We start from the raw sequence: 20,145 nt of genomic DNA, 5'->3' as shown, positions 1-20,145 counted from the left end.
TCCACTTTCATTCATGGAGCAAGGTGACAGGTGAGGCGCTGTGATGATTTCAATGCGGGGGGCCCGGCCCGGTGGCAGACAGTCGACAGAGTCAAAGGCGAGTGAGATCAGGGACTGGGGCACTGGGCCCCCCTTGGAGGACCGGGCCTGGGGAAGTTTGTCCCCCCTGCCTCCCCTCTCGGCGGCCCTGAGTATATAGCACTAAATAAAGAGGAAATAGGTGTCTCAGAGACCTGGTGGAAGAAGGATAACCAAATTGGAGGGTGGGGGTGATGCTATATGTTTAAAGAGGGAATTGAGACTGATACTAAAGTGGAATCCTTATGGACAGAAATTCCATTTATGAAAAGAAAGAGAATACTGGTAGGGCTATAATACCATCTGCCAGGCCGCTGTTGATTGCTACCCTGCCAAGACTGAGCGACTATGGACTGGGACACAGCACCATTAGGATAAGTGCTCATGTCTTGTGACATGACACCAATGTGTTGAAGATTGTTTTTGATTTGACAGCTTTTTGTTTGATTTTGTTTGCACGTTTTAATTTTTGATTGCACCATTGAGCAATACTGGAGGTTTATTGACCGACGATTAATTTTTTAACAGTGTGCATGTGGATTAGCTGATTCAGTGGTCTGGTTCCATATACTGTTGTTTGCCACAGTTGTATGAGGTCTTTTTCCTCCTTTATTTTTTCAAAAAAAGTGGGAGTGCCAGTACAACGATTCACTGTATGTTTTGGGTTATCCTTCAGTGGATGTACCTACATTTTGGCATGCTGATGGGAGTTACCCTAGTATTCTATAACGGAATCTGGGCACCCAGATAGAATAATGCATTGGGGCACTTCTATCTAAGCACCTCTAGATAGAATTACCACCTTAGTGGGCCCAAATATCACAACTAAATATGTTTCAGTTCTGTCTTCATTCCACCTCAATATTGGCTTCTTTTTATGTGCACAAAATCTTACCATTAAGCTAAATGGTCCAGTTTTATACTTATAAGCACCAGATATGTGGGAATATGCAAATTATATGTTCACCACCTGCTGGCGAATGCATAAATCACTTTAAATATTGGCCCTTATTTGATCCTAAAATAGAATGGTACGCAAATGGGGACCAGAATATTTCATATCTCAGTATTTCAAAGTGACACTGAGGAAAACACCTGAATTCAAAATCTAGTTAAATAGGTAAAGTAATAAATAGAAATAAAGCAAAACAAAGAAAATAAGATGATACCTTTTTTTATTGGACTAACAATACATTTTTTATGAGCTTTTGAAGGTAACCCTTCTTCAGATCAGAAATTAATTTATTATTTGAAGAAGAAGGGTTACCTTCGATAATTCATCAAAAAATGTATTGTTAGTCCAATATAAAAAGGTATCATTTTATTTTCTTTGTTTTGTTTTATTTCTATTTATTACAGTATCTAGTTAGTATGTGTGAAGGCTAAAGATTTGTGAAGAGGCGTCTGTGTGCGTGCAGTACTCATGGTGGTGTGAGTGAGAGATTAAAGATGACACGCATAATGCTGGATACTTTATAATCCAATCTCGTTTTTCTGCTATTTACCAGAGTAAGCACCATGCCCGCGTAGAATCACATGGAGAATGATGGGACAGATAAACGTACAGAAGAACTCCCCAGCCAATCCCAGGCTATCTGCAAAATCCAACAATGAGGAGGACCAGGACACAAGAGAAAATAACCCCAGCAGGTCAGACTTTTCATGGGTATCATCAGTCACTGCTGGTTCATGGAATGTGCTTTAGAAGCAAGGTTAAAAAACGTTTAACTTTGAGGCAGCAGAGTGGATGAAACTAGAAATTGCTCAGTGAATCAAAACATTTCTCAATTATCTTACATTACCTCCATATAGCCCTACATCACCTAAACATTAGTTTTAAAATCAATGTAAAGAGAATAACTTAAAACATTTTTTCAATTAATGTTAATAATGACCTTGAATAATTATCTTACATGGTATTATCAGGTAGGTACAAGAGGGAGAGTTATAGTGCATAAATGTAGACAGTTCCTGCTAAGGATTTCCTTTAGAGGAATAAGTTGATGATTTTGGTAGTGGGACACCCTTTATGACTGAGTCCTGAAGCATGACATGGTAATATAGCACATTCCTAAATTGCTTCAACAGGGCTTGAATGTTGCCATGCTTTCTGTAGGGTCAATCAATTAACAGTTGCTATTCAACTTTTTTCAATATATATATCAAATTTTTTTAACTTTTTTTAACTTTTTTAAAACTTTTTTAATGTGTGTAAAAATAAGGAGGAAAAAAGCCTCTGTATTCCCGTTTCAGTACATATTTGTGTCTGTTAACCGGGATGGAATCTTCATAGGCTAAAAAACCTCCTTATACTTTTAATCAACAAAAACACATCATTTTTGACGAACACTTATCTTTTAGTGCCGTCCTTGCCGTTGCAATTTGGCTTCACTCTAAGTGAAGCCAAATTGCAACAGCAAGGACGGCACTAAAAGATAAGTGTTCGTCAAAAATGATGTGTTTTTGTTGATTAAAAGTATAAGGAGGTTTTTTAGCCTATGAAGATTCCATCCCGGTTAACAGACACAAATATGTACTGAAACGGGAATACAGAGGCTTTTTTCCTCCTTATTTTTACACACATTAAAAAAGTTTTTAAAAAGTTAAAAAAAGTTGATATATATATTGAAAAAAGTTGAATAGCAACTGTTAATTGATTGAGCCACTTTGGATGGTAAAATTTCATTTGTTTCAAACGTAGTGGTATCGTCCTATTGTTTATATAAGTCATGCTTTCTGTAGGTACAGATGTAAGGGGAGGGGGGGGGGTAGTGTGGCTTTTTCTTTCACTATCCTGTTAAGGTTAATGAGAAAACAGGGACATTTCTTTCTTAACATTGAATTGATCTGACAAGCAGGATATGAAAATCTTCATTTTGTTATCACAATGCTGAGTTCCTCAAATGGTGAACACCACTTAAGATTTGGGAGGGAAGAAGACAGAAGTTTTTTCTAACATTTTCAGAGATATGGAAGATTTATTTATTTGGGATTTTGCTCACACCTTTTTCAGTATTAGCTCAATGTGAGTTAATATTTCCCTGTCCCTCAAGGGCTTGCAATCTAATTTTGTACCTGAGGCAACAGAGAGTTAAGTGACTGACCCAAAATCACAAAGAGCCACAGTGAGATTTCAACCAGGCACCCCTGCATATCAAGCCCAGTACACTAACCACTAAGCTATCCCTCCATTGGCTACTGCTTCTAGCTGTCCAGGCTACTGCTTCTGCTTTGGGATATCTGCACATCTCGCTGTTTCACTTTGTTGTGTATATGTGCAAAACTTAAAAATTGTTGTTTAAAAGGAACTGCAATATTCGTTATGAGCATGTAAACACTCAGAGGTCAATATTGATAATGATTTAACCAGGCAAGAGAGGCTTCTGCTTGGCTAAATCATAGTGAGCAGACCTGCTCCAGATTTTCAGTGGTACTTAACTTCACAATTACTGCTGAAAATCTGGTCAGTCTGCAGCTGCATTCACCAGTTAGTGCCAGGGCAGTTTTGGATTGGAGTTGGGGAGGAGCCAGGAATTAATGTGTGCACTGGCAATATTCAGTGCTGGTTCCCATATAGTTACATAAGAACCATACTGGGTCAGACCAAAGGTCCATCTAGCCCAGGATCCTGCTTCCAACAGTGGCCAATCCAGGTCACAAGTACTGGCAAGATCCCAAAAGAGTAGCAAGATTCCATGCTGAAAATCCCAGGGACGGAAGTGGCTTCCCCCATGTCGAGCTCAATGCAATCCTAACTTTGCTCAAATAGCTGTACATGTGCAAGACTGAATATCGGCTGCACCTGCATAGCTTCTGAGCCCCATCAAAAACCTGGGTTTAATACCTGGGTCTAAATTAGCCAGGGGTGGTCAGCCTATAAAGAATGCTGACCACCCCCAGGAGAACATTCACCTATCTATAACTTTTTCTATAATGTTCCCCTTTTTTCATATGAAGAGTTCATCCAATCGGTTATTAACCAGGGCCAGGAAGACCTCCTATAACCCTATTTGAGTCCTCATTCAGATCCGTGAATATTGACTGAATTTTGCTTGAAATATCACAGTCATCCTAAAGAATCAACTGTCAGTGATTTCTTTTTTAACAATCCAGGTCTAATTGGTTGGTTTACATTTCTACAAATATTCATAGATTTTGAAGCATGTGAAGACTCGGCGAATCTTCAGATTTCAAATACAGCTCTGAATCTGTGACTATTTATATTTGAACCAAACAAATATGGAGTATGAGTTGAATGGTAGATGGCCGAGATTTATCTGTGTCATCCTGAAAGAGCTCAAAATACTCCGGTCTGGTTTGTAACCTGACCTACTTTGACTGTGATTATCTAAACCTGTTACATAATCTGTGTACCCATCTTTAGAAATAACATTAATATTGTTTTTTCTTTGCAGGGCACTATCAGCTTGTGATGATACTTCCTCGGAGCTGCAGAGGGTTGCAGCTTTGGACAAAGGGGAAGTTGCATCACGTGCTTCCTTCCGAGCGAGAGGGGCACTTTCAAGGTACAATGAAGGTTACGTTTATAGACTCGTTGAATTCTTGAGTCTTCTTTAAAGCAAGTGATGGGAAATTCTATATCAGGCCACATGGTTGAAGTCTACTTTTCTTTATAGAATACTAGTGTAACCAGGCATATAAGATGTAGTTGCTTAGGTATAAGCACTTAGACTAGCCAAAGTGCTTCAGATGCCCACATAATTCCCCGGATACTATATATCGAGCCTAGTGTTCATCCGAGCGTATGCTATAGCAACGTACTTAGCTTAATTGACTTAACAAGCTAATCAGTGTTGATAAGAGGTCTTAACGAGCAATAATGAGCACTAATTGGCAATAATTAGAATTTACATGCACAACTCGCTAATCATATTCTGTAATGCAGTGCATCTAAATTCTAATGTGTGAAGCCAAAAAGGGGCGTAGTTATGGGTGAGGAAATGGGCATTTTGTGGGCATTCCAAAATTAACATGCAGTGTTATAGAATATGCCCCTGTGTGCCTACATCTACACGCCAACATTTATGTCACATTTCCCTTGGTGTAAATAGATATGGGTAGTTTTAAGCACTCTGATATCAACTAAGCATATTCTATGTACTGCGCCTAAATATAGGTGCCGCTTACAGAATACGCTTAGGTGGAAATTTATTCCATGCAGAGTTTTCAGGCGCCATATATAGAATCTGGCCCAATATGCAGTATTCTGTCAGTTACAAGTGTAAGTTTGACCCATCTAGGCTTCACTTATGTGTACACCCTCTTGCAAATACACACTATGAAGAGAATTCTACAAATGATGTTCAAAATTTGGCGGTGGAAAAAATTGGCACTAAACATGGTTCTATAAAGGGTGCAACTGCACACCCTTTATAGAATCGCTCTAAGCACCAATTCCCCTGCCTAACTTTAGGCACCAGACTTATACCTGCTGAAACCTGATGTAAATTCTGGTGCCCAAATTAGGTGTGCTGAGGTTGTATTCTATAACTACGTGCACAACCTTTTTGGAATGCCCCTGCCATGCCTCTGGGCACACCCCCTTTTGAGTTACGCGCTGGTAGAGTTAGGTGTCATGCCTTATAGAATAGTGCACAGCCAGATGTGCATGCAAATTTTAATGAGTGTCATTTAACATCAAAAATTGGTAGAGGCGCTGTGACATGTTTTGCATAGCTGACCCATGGTCACTTGGGATATGTAGCCTGAAAATTTTCAGTTTGTGTCATTTCTCATGTCATTCATGTCATTTACTTTGTTCGAGGTTTTTTGAGCATTTGTGTTAAAGGAGCAATGTCATTAAAGAGTGTACACTCTTTCAAAATGAGGGCATACTCTTTCCTGAGTGCTCATACATATAGGGCTAGATTCTATATATGGCGCCTAAAAAATTGGTGCCGAAAAATACCCAAGTAAGTGGCATTCTATAAGTCGCACCTATAATTTGGTGTAGTTTATAGAATTAATGCTTAAGTGGAGAGGTTGCATGTAAATTTAGGCACAGCTATTTGCACCAATGAAATACCCACATCTAAATTTACACATGGAGCACCATTATTCTACAATTACACACATAACTCAAAACCATGGCCCCAAAACACCCATGATATTCCCATTTCCATGCCCCTTTTTGGACTGCGTCTAACTTTACGCAGGTAAGTCCCAATTAAATCTAACCAATTATTGCTTGTTAAAAAGCCAATTATTGGCACTTATTGGCTCATTATTCTATTAAATTGCGAGCACAAATTGAGAACATTCCTAAATTTGCACACACAATTTTTGATGACCTTTATAGAATCAGGGGGATAATGGTCCACGTATGTGTACACCATCAGGAAATGGTACGCACTTTTTCCTAAAGAGTATGCACTATTGACAACAAACAAACAACCATGACATTTTGTGGGTTTTTTTCTATTTGTTTTTGTTTCTTAGAGCCCCATTTACAAAGTTGCTGTAAAAGGGGCCCTGCGGCCCTGCTCCCAAACAGGAAGTTACATCATGAGGGGGTGAAGGAGGGAAATTGGCAGAGGCGGCAGTGGCACGCATAGGACTATGGCCCAGTGCAAGGCTTCATTTTGTTGCAGCCAAGTCAGTTGGGGAGGCAGCAGCTTGAGTGACCCAGTCAGTGAGGGGCAGGGAAGGGAAGCTGGCGGTTCCTCCAGGCTGCCGCAGATTCAAGAGGGAGCGGCCGGGAGGAAAAGACAAATTAGTAGTATGAGACGCCTTTGGGGCATAGACGCCATTTTCTCTAAAGATCTGTTTGGGGGAGCGACCGCTACCTCTGCCCCCCCCTCCTAGTTATGCTACTGACTGAGTATGGGGATCAGATGGGATGCTGATGATAGTTTCCTATACCACCATTTGCTGAAGGGAAAGAGATGGCACAGCAGTGGCAGTAGCAAGTGACAACTGGCAGGGTGAATAGATGCACACCCATATTTAAAATTGTACATTTCATATGGGAAAGATATATGATAAACTGTCTTGAGAACCACAGCATGCACAAGTAAGGGCTACAAAATACAGTCTATATGCAACACCTAATCTTCACTCTTTACCTATGAGTAGTTTGATGTATAAGTACCTTTAACTTTTGGGTTTGTCATTGAGTGTACAGCATAATTAAATAGTCAAAACGTTTGTGCAAATAGTAATGATGATAAACCTATAGTATGAATGCCTAAAATGGTACTTTTAATCAGTGCCATTGAGCTTGAAATGGTGCATATTTCAGTTCAAAATGCATGAAGTCTCATTCACACTGGCGCCCACCAACCTGCTACATAAGATGAATTTTAAAAAATGGGTCAAAGCAGAAAACCAGTAACGGTATTGTCCTTCCCTTCCAATCTTTCTGTGCCTCTTCTTCCTATCTCTCACCTTAACCAACATTCCAGATTTGGAAAGGTGAAAAATTGAATTCTAATTCTAATCTTCCCTTCCACCTCCCTAGCTTCTCTCAATCCCATAGCTATCACTCTTCCCTGAATTCTTCTGCCTTTCTGACCTAGTGCATACACCCTTTTGATACCGCTTCACCCTCATTTACTTCCTTTGAGGTTTTCCTTTTCCCTCCAACATTTAGCTTCATTTATTTCTTCACTATCCTTCCTCCCAGGTTATTCTTTATTCTTCTCCCTTTTCTCCAGTGGTAATTTTCTTTAAAAACAAAAAGAAAAAAAAAAGAATGGGTACTAGGTCAGAGACAACAGGCAAGGGGAGAATGTGGGAAGAAGGAAGCAAGTGACAAAAGTTCCAGATCAGCAATCTAACATAACTTGGTATAAAATCACTGCTGCTTTTCTCTATCCCCCAACCGAAGACTCTCCTCCCCTTTCTCCCCTTCCACCTTTCCCCACACTTTCAGTTTTAATGTGTTTCTTTCAGGCTGTGCTGGCCAAGGCTAGCCAAGGCTGGCATGAGGGAACAGAGTGCCTGCTTTATTCCCTACCTCTTATGCTTTCTCTTTAGAAAGATTGGGGATGGAGATAGACAGAGGCAAAGCTAGGCCTTGGCCATGGTCAGCAGGAAAAAGAAGAAGGGAGAAATGTGGGCTTTCCATAAGTGGCAGCTCAGCCACAGCCATTCTTCCTTCTGCTGTTTCAGAGGAGAAAACCTGGTGGTATGGCTTGGCATAGAGGCAAAGCAGTTGAGTTAGGAATCTGTGCACCAACAGGACACAAAGCAGTGCGTGATTGATTTTAGTATGCATTAATTAGAAATTACTTTATGTAGTATCATTGCTTGCAAGGCCACAGCCTTTAATTGAATCTTCTATTTCTTGTTCTTTCAGGATAGTCCGGCTGGTAGTGGTTCTTAGAGATTGGGCTCACAAGAACATACAAGACCAAGAGCAAAGACCTGACTCATTCCTGGATCGGTTCCGTGGACCAGACATACAAAGTGTATCTAGTCGGCTTAGCAATACACAGCCAGACCAGGAAGATAGTGATGGCAAGAAAAAGAAAAAAAAGTAGAGTTCCTTTTTGTAACGTCTTGTTCTTTCATTTTTATTTTTTTAACTGTATTTCATTTATTTTCTACTGTTACTGCATTCTGTCCATAGGACCTCTCTACATACCCCATACAAAGAAGGCTTTTGTTGTAGTTTGATCAAAGATCAAGAAAACACAATAGACTTTGGAACTTATTCGGAAAGGGCTTTTTTTCTCATGTTGTGTCTATAGAGAATGTATTTATAGCATAAGGCCCATTATATCTTATTGGCACACAGCAGACACACACACTTAGTAGTTCCACTTTGTCAATGTCATTTTGTTTTCTTGTTAGGAAGAGAAGAAGGTTATTTGTAGTGAACCCTGCCGGGAAATGGTATTATCGTTGGCTGTTGGTCATTGCTGTGCCTGTCCTTTATAACTGGAGTCTACTTGTAGCAAGGTGAGAATGGCTTCCTCTCAGATGAATCCAAACCCAACAACCTCTCAAAGCAGCCAAAGCTCAATATAATAATATTATTGTGTTTTTTATATATTATCTTATTGAGTGTTGGCTGCTTTGAGAGGTTATTGGGTTTGGATTTAGCATGTTGGACTCTCTTTTTTGAGGTATTTGGATTAATAGTTCCTCTCAGATGAAACACTACAAGCAGAAAAAGGGCAATTCTACAACTGGGCGTCCACATTTACACACCCCTTGTTTGCGTAAATGTACTGAATGCAAGCATTTTTGTAGGTCAGGGTATCCTTAAGGACCAGATTCTATATATGGCGACTAGAAAACATTTCTGCCTAAGCATCCTATAAAATAAAACGCACCTCCAACGTTCTGAAGCTGACTGCGTGGACATAAGCCTTGAGGCATTTGTGCTTCTGTCTCCCACTTCTGTTCAGAACATTGGAGGCACAATTTCCGGCTTTTGCCATGCCCCCCCGAGGTCGCCGCCCCTCACCCCTCCACCCCCCAAGAATGCCACCGCTCACCCCCTCCACCCCCCCCGAGGTCGCCCAGCCACTGTTCCACCCTCCACCCCCCCCCCACGAGGTCACCGCCGCCGCTGCTCCCCCCTCCATCCGACGTCAGCTCAGCTGCCATTTCCGGCCACTGCTGCTTCTCCTGTCGAGCAGCAGCGGCCGGTAGAAACACACAAAAAAAACCTTACACCTGCAAAAATGCTTTTAAAAAGGAAGCCGGGCACCACAGGCAGGCTTCGGCTGTCAGCTGTGCATCCCCTCCTCCTTTCACCTCTCTGCGCTCCTCCGGGGTTCTACTCCAGGGGCAGTGACGTGAAAGGTGAGAGGAGGAGCGGATGCACAGCTGACAGCTGAAACCTGCCTGCGGTGCCCCGCTTCCTTTTTAAAAGCATTTTTGCAGGTGTAAGTTTTTTTTGTTGTTTTTCTACCGGCCGCTGCTGCTCGACAGGAGAAGCAGCAGTGGCCAGAAATGGCAGCTGAACTGACGTCGGACGGAGGGAGGGAGCGGCGGCGACCTCGGGCAGGGGGTGGAGGGGGGAGCAGTGGCTGCGGCGACATCGGAGGGGTGGAGAGGAGTACCGGTGACACCCTGGGGGGGTGGAGGGGTGAGCGGCTGCGACCTCAAGGGGGGAGGCGTGGCGGTGAAGGCGGCAGGGGTGGGGCCTGAGACAACGGAGGGGGAAGGGGTCCTGAGGCCAGAGGGGAGGGGGTCCTGAGACCAGAGACGAAGGGGGGAAGGGGAGGGGTCCTGCGACCACAGAGAGGGAGGGGGTCCTGCGACCACACAGATGGAGGGGGGAGGTATCTCTGGCACATACACTCTCTCACACACTCTCTCTCTCTCACAGTCAGTGTCTCTCTCACTCTCATACACTGTCTACCACACACTCTATGTCTCACACTGTATCACAGTCACTCTCTATGTGTCACACAGTCACTCTCAAACACTCTCTCAATCTCATACACTCTTGCTCTCACAGAGAGTCTGTGTATCGCACACATACTCTCTCGCACTCTATCTGTCTCACACAAACACTCTCTCTCACACACACTGTATCTGTGTGAAACACACTCTCTCACACTCACTGTGGCTCACATACGCACTCGCACAAACTCTCATTCTCACACACACACTCTCTCACAGACACACTCGCACCCACACTCACTCTCTCTCTGTCACACACACACACACACATTCACTCTCTCTCTCTCTCACACAGTCACTCTCACACACAATCTCTCAAACATACACACTCCGAGGAAAACCTTGCTAGCACCCATTTCATTTGTGTCAGAAACGGGCCTTTTTTACTAGTATTCTATAAGCAGCACCTATATTTAGGTGTAGTATATAGAATACGCTTAGTTGATATCCTAGTGTCTAAAACTATGTGCCTCCATTTACACTAATGAAAACGTGGCATAAATCCTGGAATGTAGATTTAGGAGCAGAGGGCCATATTCTATAGGAACGTGCATAAATTTTGAAATGCCTACGAAATGCCCATTTCCCCACCCACAACCATGCCCCTTTTTACCTGCGTGCAATAAAATTTAGGCGCACTGTGTTACAGAATTTATGTATGTAAATTCTAATTATTGCCAATAAGTGCTCATTATTGCTTGTTAAGTGCTGTTAACGACGCTGAGTGGCTTGTTTAACCAATCAAGTTATGCGCGTTGTTACAGAATATGCTTGGATTTTGGAGCGGATCTCTAGGTGTGCTGTATAGAATCTGGGGGTAAGTGCATAAATACAAGCAAAGTAACTAAGCGCTATTTATAAGGGTACACTTATGTGGCACAGCATGTAGATGCAAGGGGGCGTTCACAAGGGCGGAGCATGAGTGGGACATAAGAATGCTGCAAGTTATGCACCCTTGCTGCATTTATGCGGGCAGTTATGCCAGGCTTATGTGTATGTAAGGCACCAATACCAGGTTATGCTACTATTCTAGAATTTGAGCACCTAGATGCTGTTGTAGATAAGTTCTCCCAGTGTGGTATCAGGGCACCTAAAAATGGATGCCCGGTAATGGAATTGCCACCAAAGTGCTTAGTAGGTACCATTTATAAATATGAGATTTATTGAAATTGAACTGCATTTTTGGAAAGATTTATATAACACATTCTCATGTACATGGTAGGTCAAGTATAACTAAACCAGACCCACTCAGTTAAATCTTCTAAATTCTTGAGGAAATAATTTTCTGATGTATCTCGATGCAAAGCTCATATTTATAGTAGCAGTAGGGATAGAAATAAGAATCCTTTCCATGAAAGTTTGAGAATTGAAGTTTTTGCTGCAAGAATTGAACTTACAATATCTCGTCTCTCTAAAAATTTTGTATGACTTTAGTACTGGTTATTTAAAAGGTTTTTGACATTTCAAACAAGACCTTGTTTGTCTCAGTCTTTCTGTTGTTATCAAGTACAGTTGCCGTCTTCTTCAAGTGTGAAGAAAAAAAAATGAACTAGTCAGCCACTGTTTTCTAGAGTAGCTCCAGGAACTTGGAATTTATTGCCAATTGAAGGCCCCTTTTACTAAGCCGCGTAGGCACCTACGCATGCCCAACGCGTGCCAAATTGGAGTTACTGCCTGGTTACAGCATGGCCTTCCAGTAATTTCAATTTTGGCGCGAGTCTGCTATGCGCGCCTGAAAAATATTTTTTATTTTCTGCTGCGCATAGCGGACGCACGCCAAGTGGCATCTGATGGGCGTAGGTCATTACCGCCCAAATTCTTTACCACTAGGTCTATGGCTGGCGGTAAGGACTCAGACCCAAAATGCCGCATGTCCATTTTCGGGAAAATAGGTGTGCTGAAAAATGATTCCGCCCGTGCCCAAAACTCGCGCCTACACTACCTTGTTTACTGGGAATCAGGGTGTATTTTTCATATTTCATGCTGGTGCATTTGATTGTTTGCAGTTGTCTGTTTTGTTTTTCCGTTTTGATGCTGTGGGCTTGTTGATTATTGTATTGGTTTAGTTTTGTGTTGTTGGTTGTTGGGTTGGATTCTATGTTGTTGCGGGGATTGTGATTAAACTCTTCCAGTTGTTGGTATAAGTGCCGTCTTGCGGTGATACGTATAGGGATTGTGTGCCATACCTTGGGTGACACCGCTGGTATCCCCAGTGTCCATGATGCTATTATTTGGTAGACAACCCATATTCTTAGGTTGGCCATTATGCAGGTAGCTTAGGGATATGGGTGCTTGCGTGTGTGTGGGGAGGCGCTATCTGTTTTTCTCCATTTATGTGTGTTTCCTGGTCAGTGTTTTTTTTCTGAGCTTATGTGTCTGTACGGTTGTGTGTGTATGGTGGTGGTGGTGGTGGTGATGGGGGGGGGGGGTTAGATAGTTATCAGTTATCTACCTTGGCTGTTATTAGGTATATGCAGTTTCTTGGCTGTACCTTCGTTCTGGCTGCTCGTGCAGATAAATGTCTGGTAGAAGTAGAAAAATACTTTCCAACTTTTACAGTCTCTAGTAGGTTTACTAATAGATACTCTCTCTGGATAGATGTTTATGATAAAAGTCATTTTTACAACTTTATTCTCTCTGGGGGGCCCCTCCCTGGAGGGAAGCTTCTCTGTCAGTCTCCTATCAGTTTCTTCACGGCTCTCTGAGCCTATAGTCACAATGTCCTTATCTGGTGTGCACTTCTCCAGATGGGACCCTGCTTCTGGTTTTCTTTATCCATGCAGATCTTCAGGGACTCTCCTCTGGTCCTCTCCTGTTCTTCAGGCTTCATCTTTCAGCACTTCTCCTTTTTTCCTTGGAAGGATGTGGCGATGAGATGGTTCCCTGTTCCAGTTCCCAACTGTGGCAAGTGCAGTAGCTTTATAGGCTGTTACTACTCTCCACTCTCCAGCGAGAGACCCTCTTCCCTTTAAAGAAGTAGTACAATGGCCAAGGAAGCTGGATCTAAAGACAAAGGAACTGAACTGTTTTTTTTATACCATTACAATTTCCCTATAAGAGGTATCTTCTCCTACTATTATCATACATGTTTCAGAAGCTGTGAGGATATTTACAAGTCAAAAGTCGAATACTCAAGAAGAACCACTAGAGGTCACTGCAATTCATAATAGTCTCTACATGTGTGTGTGCGTGAGGGGGGGGGGGGGGTTAGACATGATTGGGGCATACAGTGAGAAGTCCAAGGAGGAGGAGCAAGGGAGAAAAGGAAAACTGGAGGGAGGAGAGAGCCAAAGCAGCTGGGAATGCAAACTTGCAAAGGAAACCAATAAAAGAGATGAGAGTGGGGGGTGGGAAGAGACATCTCTCTCCCCAATTTGAATCCTTAATTCCCTGATCTTAAATCATCCTTCCTTTTCTCACATGAATTTTAATGTATTCTATTTGACTTGTGTTGCATTTTAATGAGATGTTGTAAACTTTTTCGAGTCTCTTAGAAAACAGTAACAGCAGTATGGAAATATGATGTCCCTTTCTCAAATTCCAGAATCTTTCCTCCCCTATACCCAGTCCTCTCTTTCACTTCCTATCTTGTCCCTCTGACATTAGTTTGAACAAAATGTAGCAAGATCAAAATGATGTTTTAAAGTCTGTCTCTCAGATTATTTATTTAAATGTTCTTGCAGGGCTTGCTTCAATGACTTGCAGACAAGATACACCATCATCTGGCTGGTACTGGACTATGTCTCTGATGGTATCTACATCGCTGATATTGTTATCAGACTACGCACAGGTACACATATCCGAATATAATAAAAATGGACACAGAACCTATAATTCTCACTTAGAATAAGATATACTAATGGAAGAAGTAACTAACTTATTAGTCTCACTCAAACACACAAGGAGTGACTCTGGTTGCACATACTGCAGCAGGACATGTTTATCCACTCCTACCGTAGCTGAGATAATATTTAACTATCTCTCTGACCTCATGTGCAACTTTCTTCAAATCAGTCACCTTACTTTATAACTCTTCCTACTTTCTTACCCATCTATATGTTACAACTTTGCCTTACCGTTCACTTTCAATTATAATGTTCTATTACATATTGTGTTGACATTGCAATAGTATACCATTGGTTTCTCAAAAACTATCTTTTGGGGACCACTGGTTATTAATCAATTTCTTTGTAGTTTTACCAGATGGTATTTGGATATTCCTCTCTCAGCATGTGCATAGAGTGACTGATTTTTATCAAACAAGGACCTCAGTGCTTCCAAGCTTAGCTATTCTGCATAGAATAATTGCTCTTTTATCTTTTTTCAAGAGAACACCAATGCTATAACTGGAGCTGTATTCTTATCATTGGTGTTTTTCCCTTATTAAGAAAGTTGAGAAACAAACCAATGTAAAAAAAATCACACCAGAGAAAAAACATTGGTTTCTCAAACAACCCGCCACTATGCAAATACACCCCTACTGTGATAGAAATTTATCCAAATTAACTTGAGTGAAATCTAACGTTTATAATCCATGTCAATTCTTTTGCAGTTTATCCCCAACCTGAATATTTAACACCCTCATTGCCCACAACCAGCCGTGCACTTATCTCTTTAAGCCTTTAATTCAGCTATGTTGTGGCTTTGGTTGTTCTGTCCCTCGATAATAACAGTATTAATGCTTCAAACTGTAAGGATAGTCAAATACTTGAATACACTACCCAGAGAGATGGCAAAATCTGTCTTTGGAGATTGTTAAGAGCAGGTTAGACAAATATTTGTTTGGAATGATCTGTTTGTTTATTTAGGGGTCCTTTTACTAATCTGCGTCAAAAAGTGGCTTCGCGTGCCTGTGCATGAGTTTTTCCTGTATGCTAAACCATTTTTACCTCAGCTGTAAAAATGGCCTTTAGTATTCTTTTTGTATTAAAGGCCATGCATTAATATTGCCACGTGGCCATTAAAAAATGTTACCACTTGGGCACTTACCACCATCCATTTTGTAGTTGGTAAGAACTCATGAGGTACTCCATTACCAGTTATCACCGGTAATGTAGCTGCACTGATTAGCACAGGAATGCCCACTCTCCACCTCCCTGACACCCCACCCCCCAAAAAAAATATTTTATAGCACATGGTTAGCACGCGCTACTTTGGCAGTTACCACAGGATGCCTAAGTGCATCCTGTGATACACCATTTTAAGCTGCGCCTAATACGGCTTAGTTAAAAGGCCCCTTAGCTTTATCTAGATCTGGTATGTGGCCCTAGGCAAGTTACAATTAAGAAAAATATTTACATCAATAAATTAAATGACAACTGAAAATAATATATACAAATAAAAAACCAACATAAAACAAACAAGTAAAGAATAAAACAGGTATAGCAGACCTTGCATGGACACAGGAGAATAGACAATATGGCACTTCAAGGTTCTTCCATAGACATATTTTTCTATGACTGTACGGTACAGAAATATTTCAGGATCTGCTCACTTGTATTCTACTGAAATGAATAGCCTTAATCTCTATGGGGGTCATTTACTAACAGGGAATGCTAATGTCATTATCACACATTGAAAGATTTTAGATAGTAAGTGAAGAGGGGAATTTGCACGTCCAAGTCAGGATGTGGGAATTTCTCATACAGTTTTACAAGAGTCTCTGCCAAATGTAGAGTACTTTGAAAGCAGGTACAGAACCGCACATCAAAGTCCTCTCACATACAGAAGGAGCTGTGATTTTAGAAAGCTGCACATCGGGAAAACAAATGTAGATCTCTCCCCGCCACACACACACACATATAAATGTGAGAGCAGCTTTCTAAAATTGCTGCTCTGTCTGTAAGGGGCCCTTATCCCAGCATTAGTGGTTCCCTCAGTTCCAACCCTCTGATGCAGCACCCCATGCTGTTCCTCCCCCCTCCGTTTTTCAAGCCCCCTTCCTGATTAGAGCCTTTCCAGTGATACAGTCTCCAGTTGTAAGCAACTGCCCAACATATGGTACCTCCCCCCGGGATCCAAGAAGATGGGGGCCCCCTGGCAAACCTTGCACCGCGGAAACCACTCCCTAGGCTTACCAGGGATCCCTGAAGTCTAGTGGAGAGGAAGCAATGCTCACTGTCCCTCACCTTGAAGACTGGGCCATCCAGAATGCCTGTAGAGACCTCTAGTGGTAATATTTTGGTATTACTGATAGGGGTCAGGCTTTCATGTATGGGCACCAATCAAGTTGACTGTGTTTGTGTGTTGGTGGTGGTGGGGGGGGGGGGGGGTGGACATCAAGATGGGTAACTGGGGGAAGCTTGGACATTAGAATTTACAGCTGCTCCTTACAGTAGACTCTTATATGTGCCTTGAGGCAGCTATAAATGCCAATGTCCATTCTTTTTAGCATAGACATGGATTTCAAATGTAGAATTGGGAATACATGTCTGTATTGTAGTCGTACCCAGGACACTGCCTCTCCCTGCTTTATCCACTCTCCTCTTGAAATCTCTACATTGCTTCTCCACATGTGAATGGCCTCTGTTCTGAAATGGCATTTAAGTGTCTGGGTCTCTCCAGACATTAAAATGTTGACACTTCCACATGAGGATACTTCTAAAATAAAGGCTGTTATCTACCACGAGGCCCATTTTATGCAGTGGGCCCCATGGTATGTAATGCACCTTAATAGTGTTAGTGTATGATGTAGGTAAGTGCCCCCTATAGTGATATTCATATTACCTGAAGAAACACTGTGCAAAAATATTCAATTGAGGGTTCATTACAAAAGAAAACAAATGTATTTACCTGTAGCAGGTGTTCTCCGAGGACAGCAGGATATAATGTCTCGCATATGGGTGATGTCGTTCGATGGAGCCCTCCTGCAGGCAGGGCCACCGAGAGGGGGGGCAGGGGGGCAAGATTTCCCCAGGCCCGGCCTCCAAGGGGGACCCAGCACTGGGGTATGTCTCTCTTCTGTTCCTGATCGGACCTGGGTGATCGCGTCCAGACAGAAGCAAGAGAGAGAAAACTCCGCCCCCCTCCTTTAGAGGCTGAGGCAGAGCAGACACAGGGCTTCGGGGTCTCTGGTTTGGCTGCTGGGGGTCCCCAAGCCCTGCCAGCAGAAGCCTTCCTCCAGCGCTGTTCTCCACCACATTGCCTGCCCTGCGGCCGCTTTTCCCGCTACGTCATGCAGGGCAGGCAATGCAGCAGAGAACAGCACTGGAGGAAGGCTTCTGCTAGCGGGGCTTGGGGACCAAGATGTGCTACCTTTGGGTCATCAGGATGAGCTGAGGCTAAAATTGGGGGATATCCTTGAAAAAGTGTTTCAGCGAAACGGCCCATATTGGATCAAAAGTTCACCTGAGCCGACCAGCTTTGAAATTCATTTTGAAAAGATGAGTACTAAGTAGCGAAGCAATTTTATTTAAACATTTAAAGTATTTAAATATATTTTAAAAATTTGAAAATTAGGAGGGAGGCACATTTGAACTGATGACGATAGAAGTACGTAAATCGCTGTGTAAAACTCCAGTGAACATAACGTTGTACAGCTGAGGTTCATACGCCAATATAATTATAATTGATTGGTAACACCTGGACATTTGGGTCTGTCGAAGATTAAACGGTGCCTAGTTGTTTCGTCATGAGTTGGGCACTGGCATTTACATCAGGTTTCAGCTAGCATAAATACCCGTGCCCAACTTTGGGCATGGAAATCTTTTCTACTGCTATACTATAAAGGGCACTCAACCTAGAGTGCCCTTTATGGAATAGTGCTTAGCGCCAATATTTTCCAGCACTGATTTTTCAGCGCCATTCATAGAATTCCTCCCTTATTGCTGCTATTTTGTGATTATATATGTGTCCAAGTAGTTAATTTTCCTGAGTGCCTGAGAATGCTATTCAGTGAAAACATAAGCCACACAATGATGAAAACTTTTCATTTGGTAATGTTTCTTGTGCTTGTCTTAGGTTTCCTGGAACAAGGCCTACTAGTCAAAGACATGAAAAAGCTGCGAGACAACTATGTACGTACCCTACAGTTTAAACTGGATATTTTCTCAATATTGCCCACTGATCTGGCATATATTGCAGTGGGATTGCAACATCCTGAGCTACGTTTTAATAGGTTGCTTCACTTTCCTCGCATGTTTGAGTGTTTTGATCGAACGGAGACCAGGACCAGTTACCCTAATATCTTCAGAATCTTCAACCTGGTCCTCTACATTCTGATCATCATTCACTGGAATGCATGCATTTACTATGCTATTTCAAAGTCTATTGGTTTTGGAGTAGACTCCTGGGTTTATCCAAATATCACAGATCCTGAATATGGCTATCTTACCAGGGAGTATGTCTATTGTCTTTACTGGTCTACCTTGACTCTGACCACAATTGGAGAAACCCCACCTCCTGTGCGAGATGAAGAATATCTGTTTGTCATTTTTGACTTCCTAGTGGGTGTTCTCATTTTTGCCACCATTGTGGGTAACGTGGGCTCCATGATTTCCAATATGAATGCCACAAGGGCAGAGTTCCAGGCAAAAATTGATGCCATAAAACATTACATGCAATTCCGTAAAGTCAGCAAAGATATGGAGGGGAAGGTCATCAAGTGGTTTGATTATTTGTGGACCAACAAAAAGACAGTAGACGAAAGGGAGGTTCTGAAGAACCTCCCTGACAAACTCAGAGCAGAGATTGCCATTAATGTACATCTAGAGACACTGAAAAAAGTTAGAATCTTCCAGGATTGTGAGGCAGGACTTCTGGTAGAGTTGGTACTAAAACTTCGTCCTCAGGTCTTCAGCCCTGGAGACTATATTTGCCGGAAGGGAGACATTGGCAAAGAGATGTATATTATTAAAGAAGGAAAACTAGCTGTGGTTGCAGAAGATGGGATAACTCAGTATGCACTACTAACTGCAGGAAGTTGCTTTGGCGAAATCAGCATCCTTAATATTGAAGGAAGCAAAATGGGTAATAGACGTACAGCAAGTATCAGAAGCATTGGCTACTCGGATCTATTTTGCTTATCTAAAGATGACCTCATGGAAGCTCTGATTGAGTACCCAGATGCTAAAAAGGTCCTTGAAGAACGTGGACGAGAGATACTTACTAAAGAAGGCCTGCTAGATGAGTCTAAAGATAATCAAGGAATTGGTGGGAAGACTGTGGAGGAAAAGCTGGAAAGGCTTGAATCAAACCTGGATGCACTACAGATCCGTTTTGCCCGTCTTCTGAATGAATACAATTCAGCCCAGTTGAAGCTCAAACAGAGAATCACCATTGTAGAAAACAGGGTGAAATATCTTCACAGCACCGATTATTTATCTGATGATCTGGACAGTTCCACTGAGAAAGAAGAAGCTAAAAAACATGGCAAACACTGATGTCAGGAAATGGAAGTCACAGCTGTGTTCTGCTGTAATGGAAATGTACCTAGTACTGGCTTCCAGAAGTACTCTTCTTTACTAACTAAAAAGGGCTGTCATAAAGACTAAAATTTAGTGCAACCAAAAACTGTGCATACATATGTGCATTGTTCTATTTTTTACATTATCGTAGATAGATTTTACTCAGGTATAAGGAGATCCCTATTGCTTTAATCAAAGATTGATGTTTTTACTGAAAGGAGTTTATTAAGGCAGCTATACTAGCCCTGATCTTTCCTCCTCTTAGCCGAAAACCAAATTG

The 20,145-nt window shown here is 42.0% G+C and overlaps 1 protein-coding gene across 1 annotated transcript; it reads left to right on the top strand.

Annotated features, from left to right (window-relative positions):
• Positions 1-1,621: 1,621 nt before the first annotated feature.
• CNGA2 (cyclic nucleotide gated channel subunit alpha 2) lies at positions 1,622-19,841 on the top strand. Its single transcript, XM_030210740.1, has 6 exons — positions 1,622-1,728; positions 4,494-4,604; positions 8,399-8,578; positions 8,902-9,003; positions 14,145-14,251; positions 18,421-19,841. Exons 1-6 carry the CDS (start codon positions 1,622-1,624, stop codon positions 19,839-19,841), a joined length of 2,028 nt encoding a protein of 675 aa, XP_030066600.1.
• The last annotated feature ends 304 nt before the right edge of the window (positions 19,842-20,145 follow it).

The sequence above is a fragment of the Microcaecilia unicolor genome, chromosome 7 (assembly GCF_901765095.1).
Source record: "Microcaecilia unicolor chromosome 7, aMicUni1.1, whole genome shotgun sequence".
In the NCBI taxonomy this organism is placed as follows: domain Eukaryota; kingdom Metazoa; phylum Chordata; class Amphibia; order Gymnophiona; family Siphonopidae; genus Microcaecilia; species Microcaecilia unicolor.
Note: the sequence above shows the minus strand (reverse complement) of the source record. Positions and strands in the feature narration are given on the sequence as shown.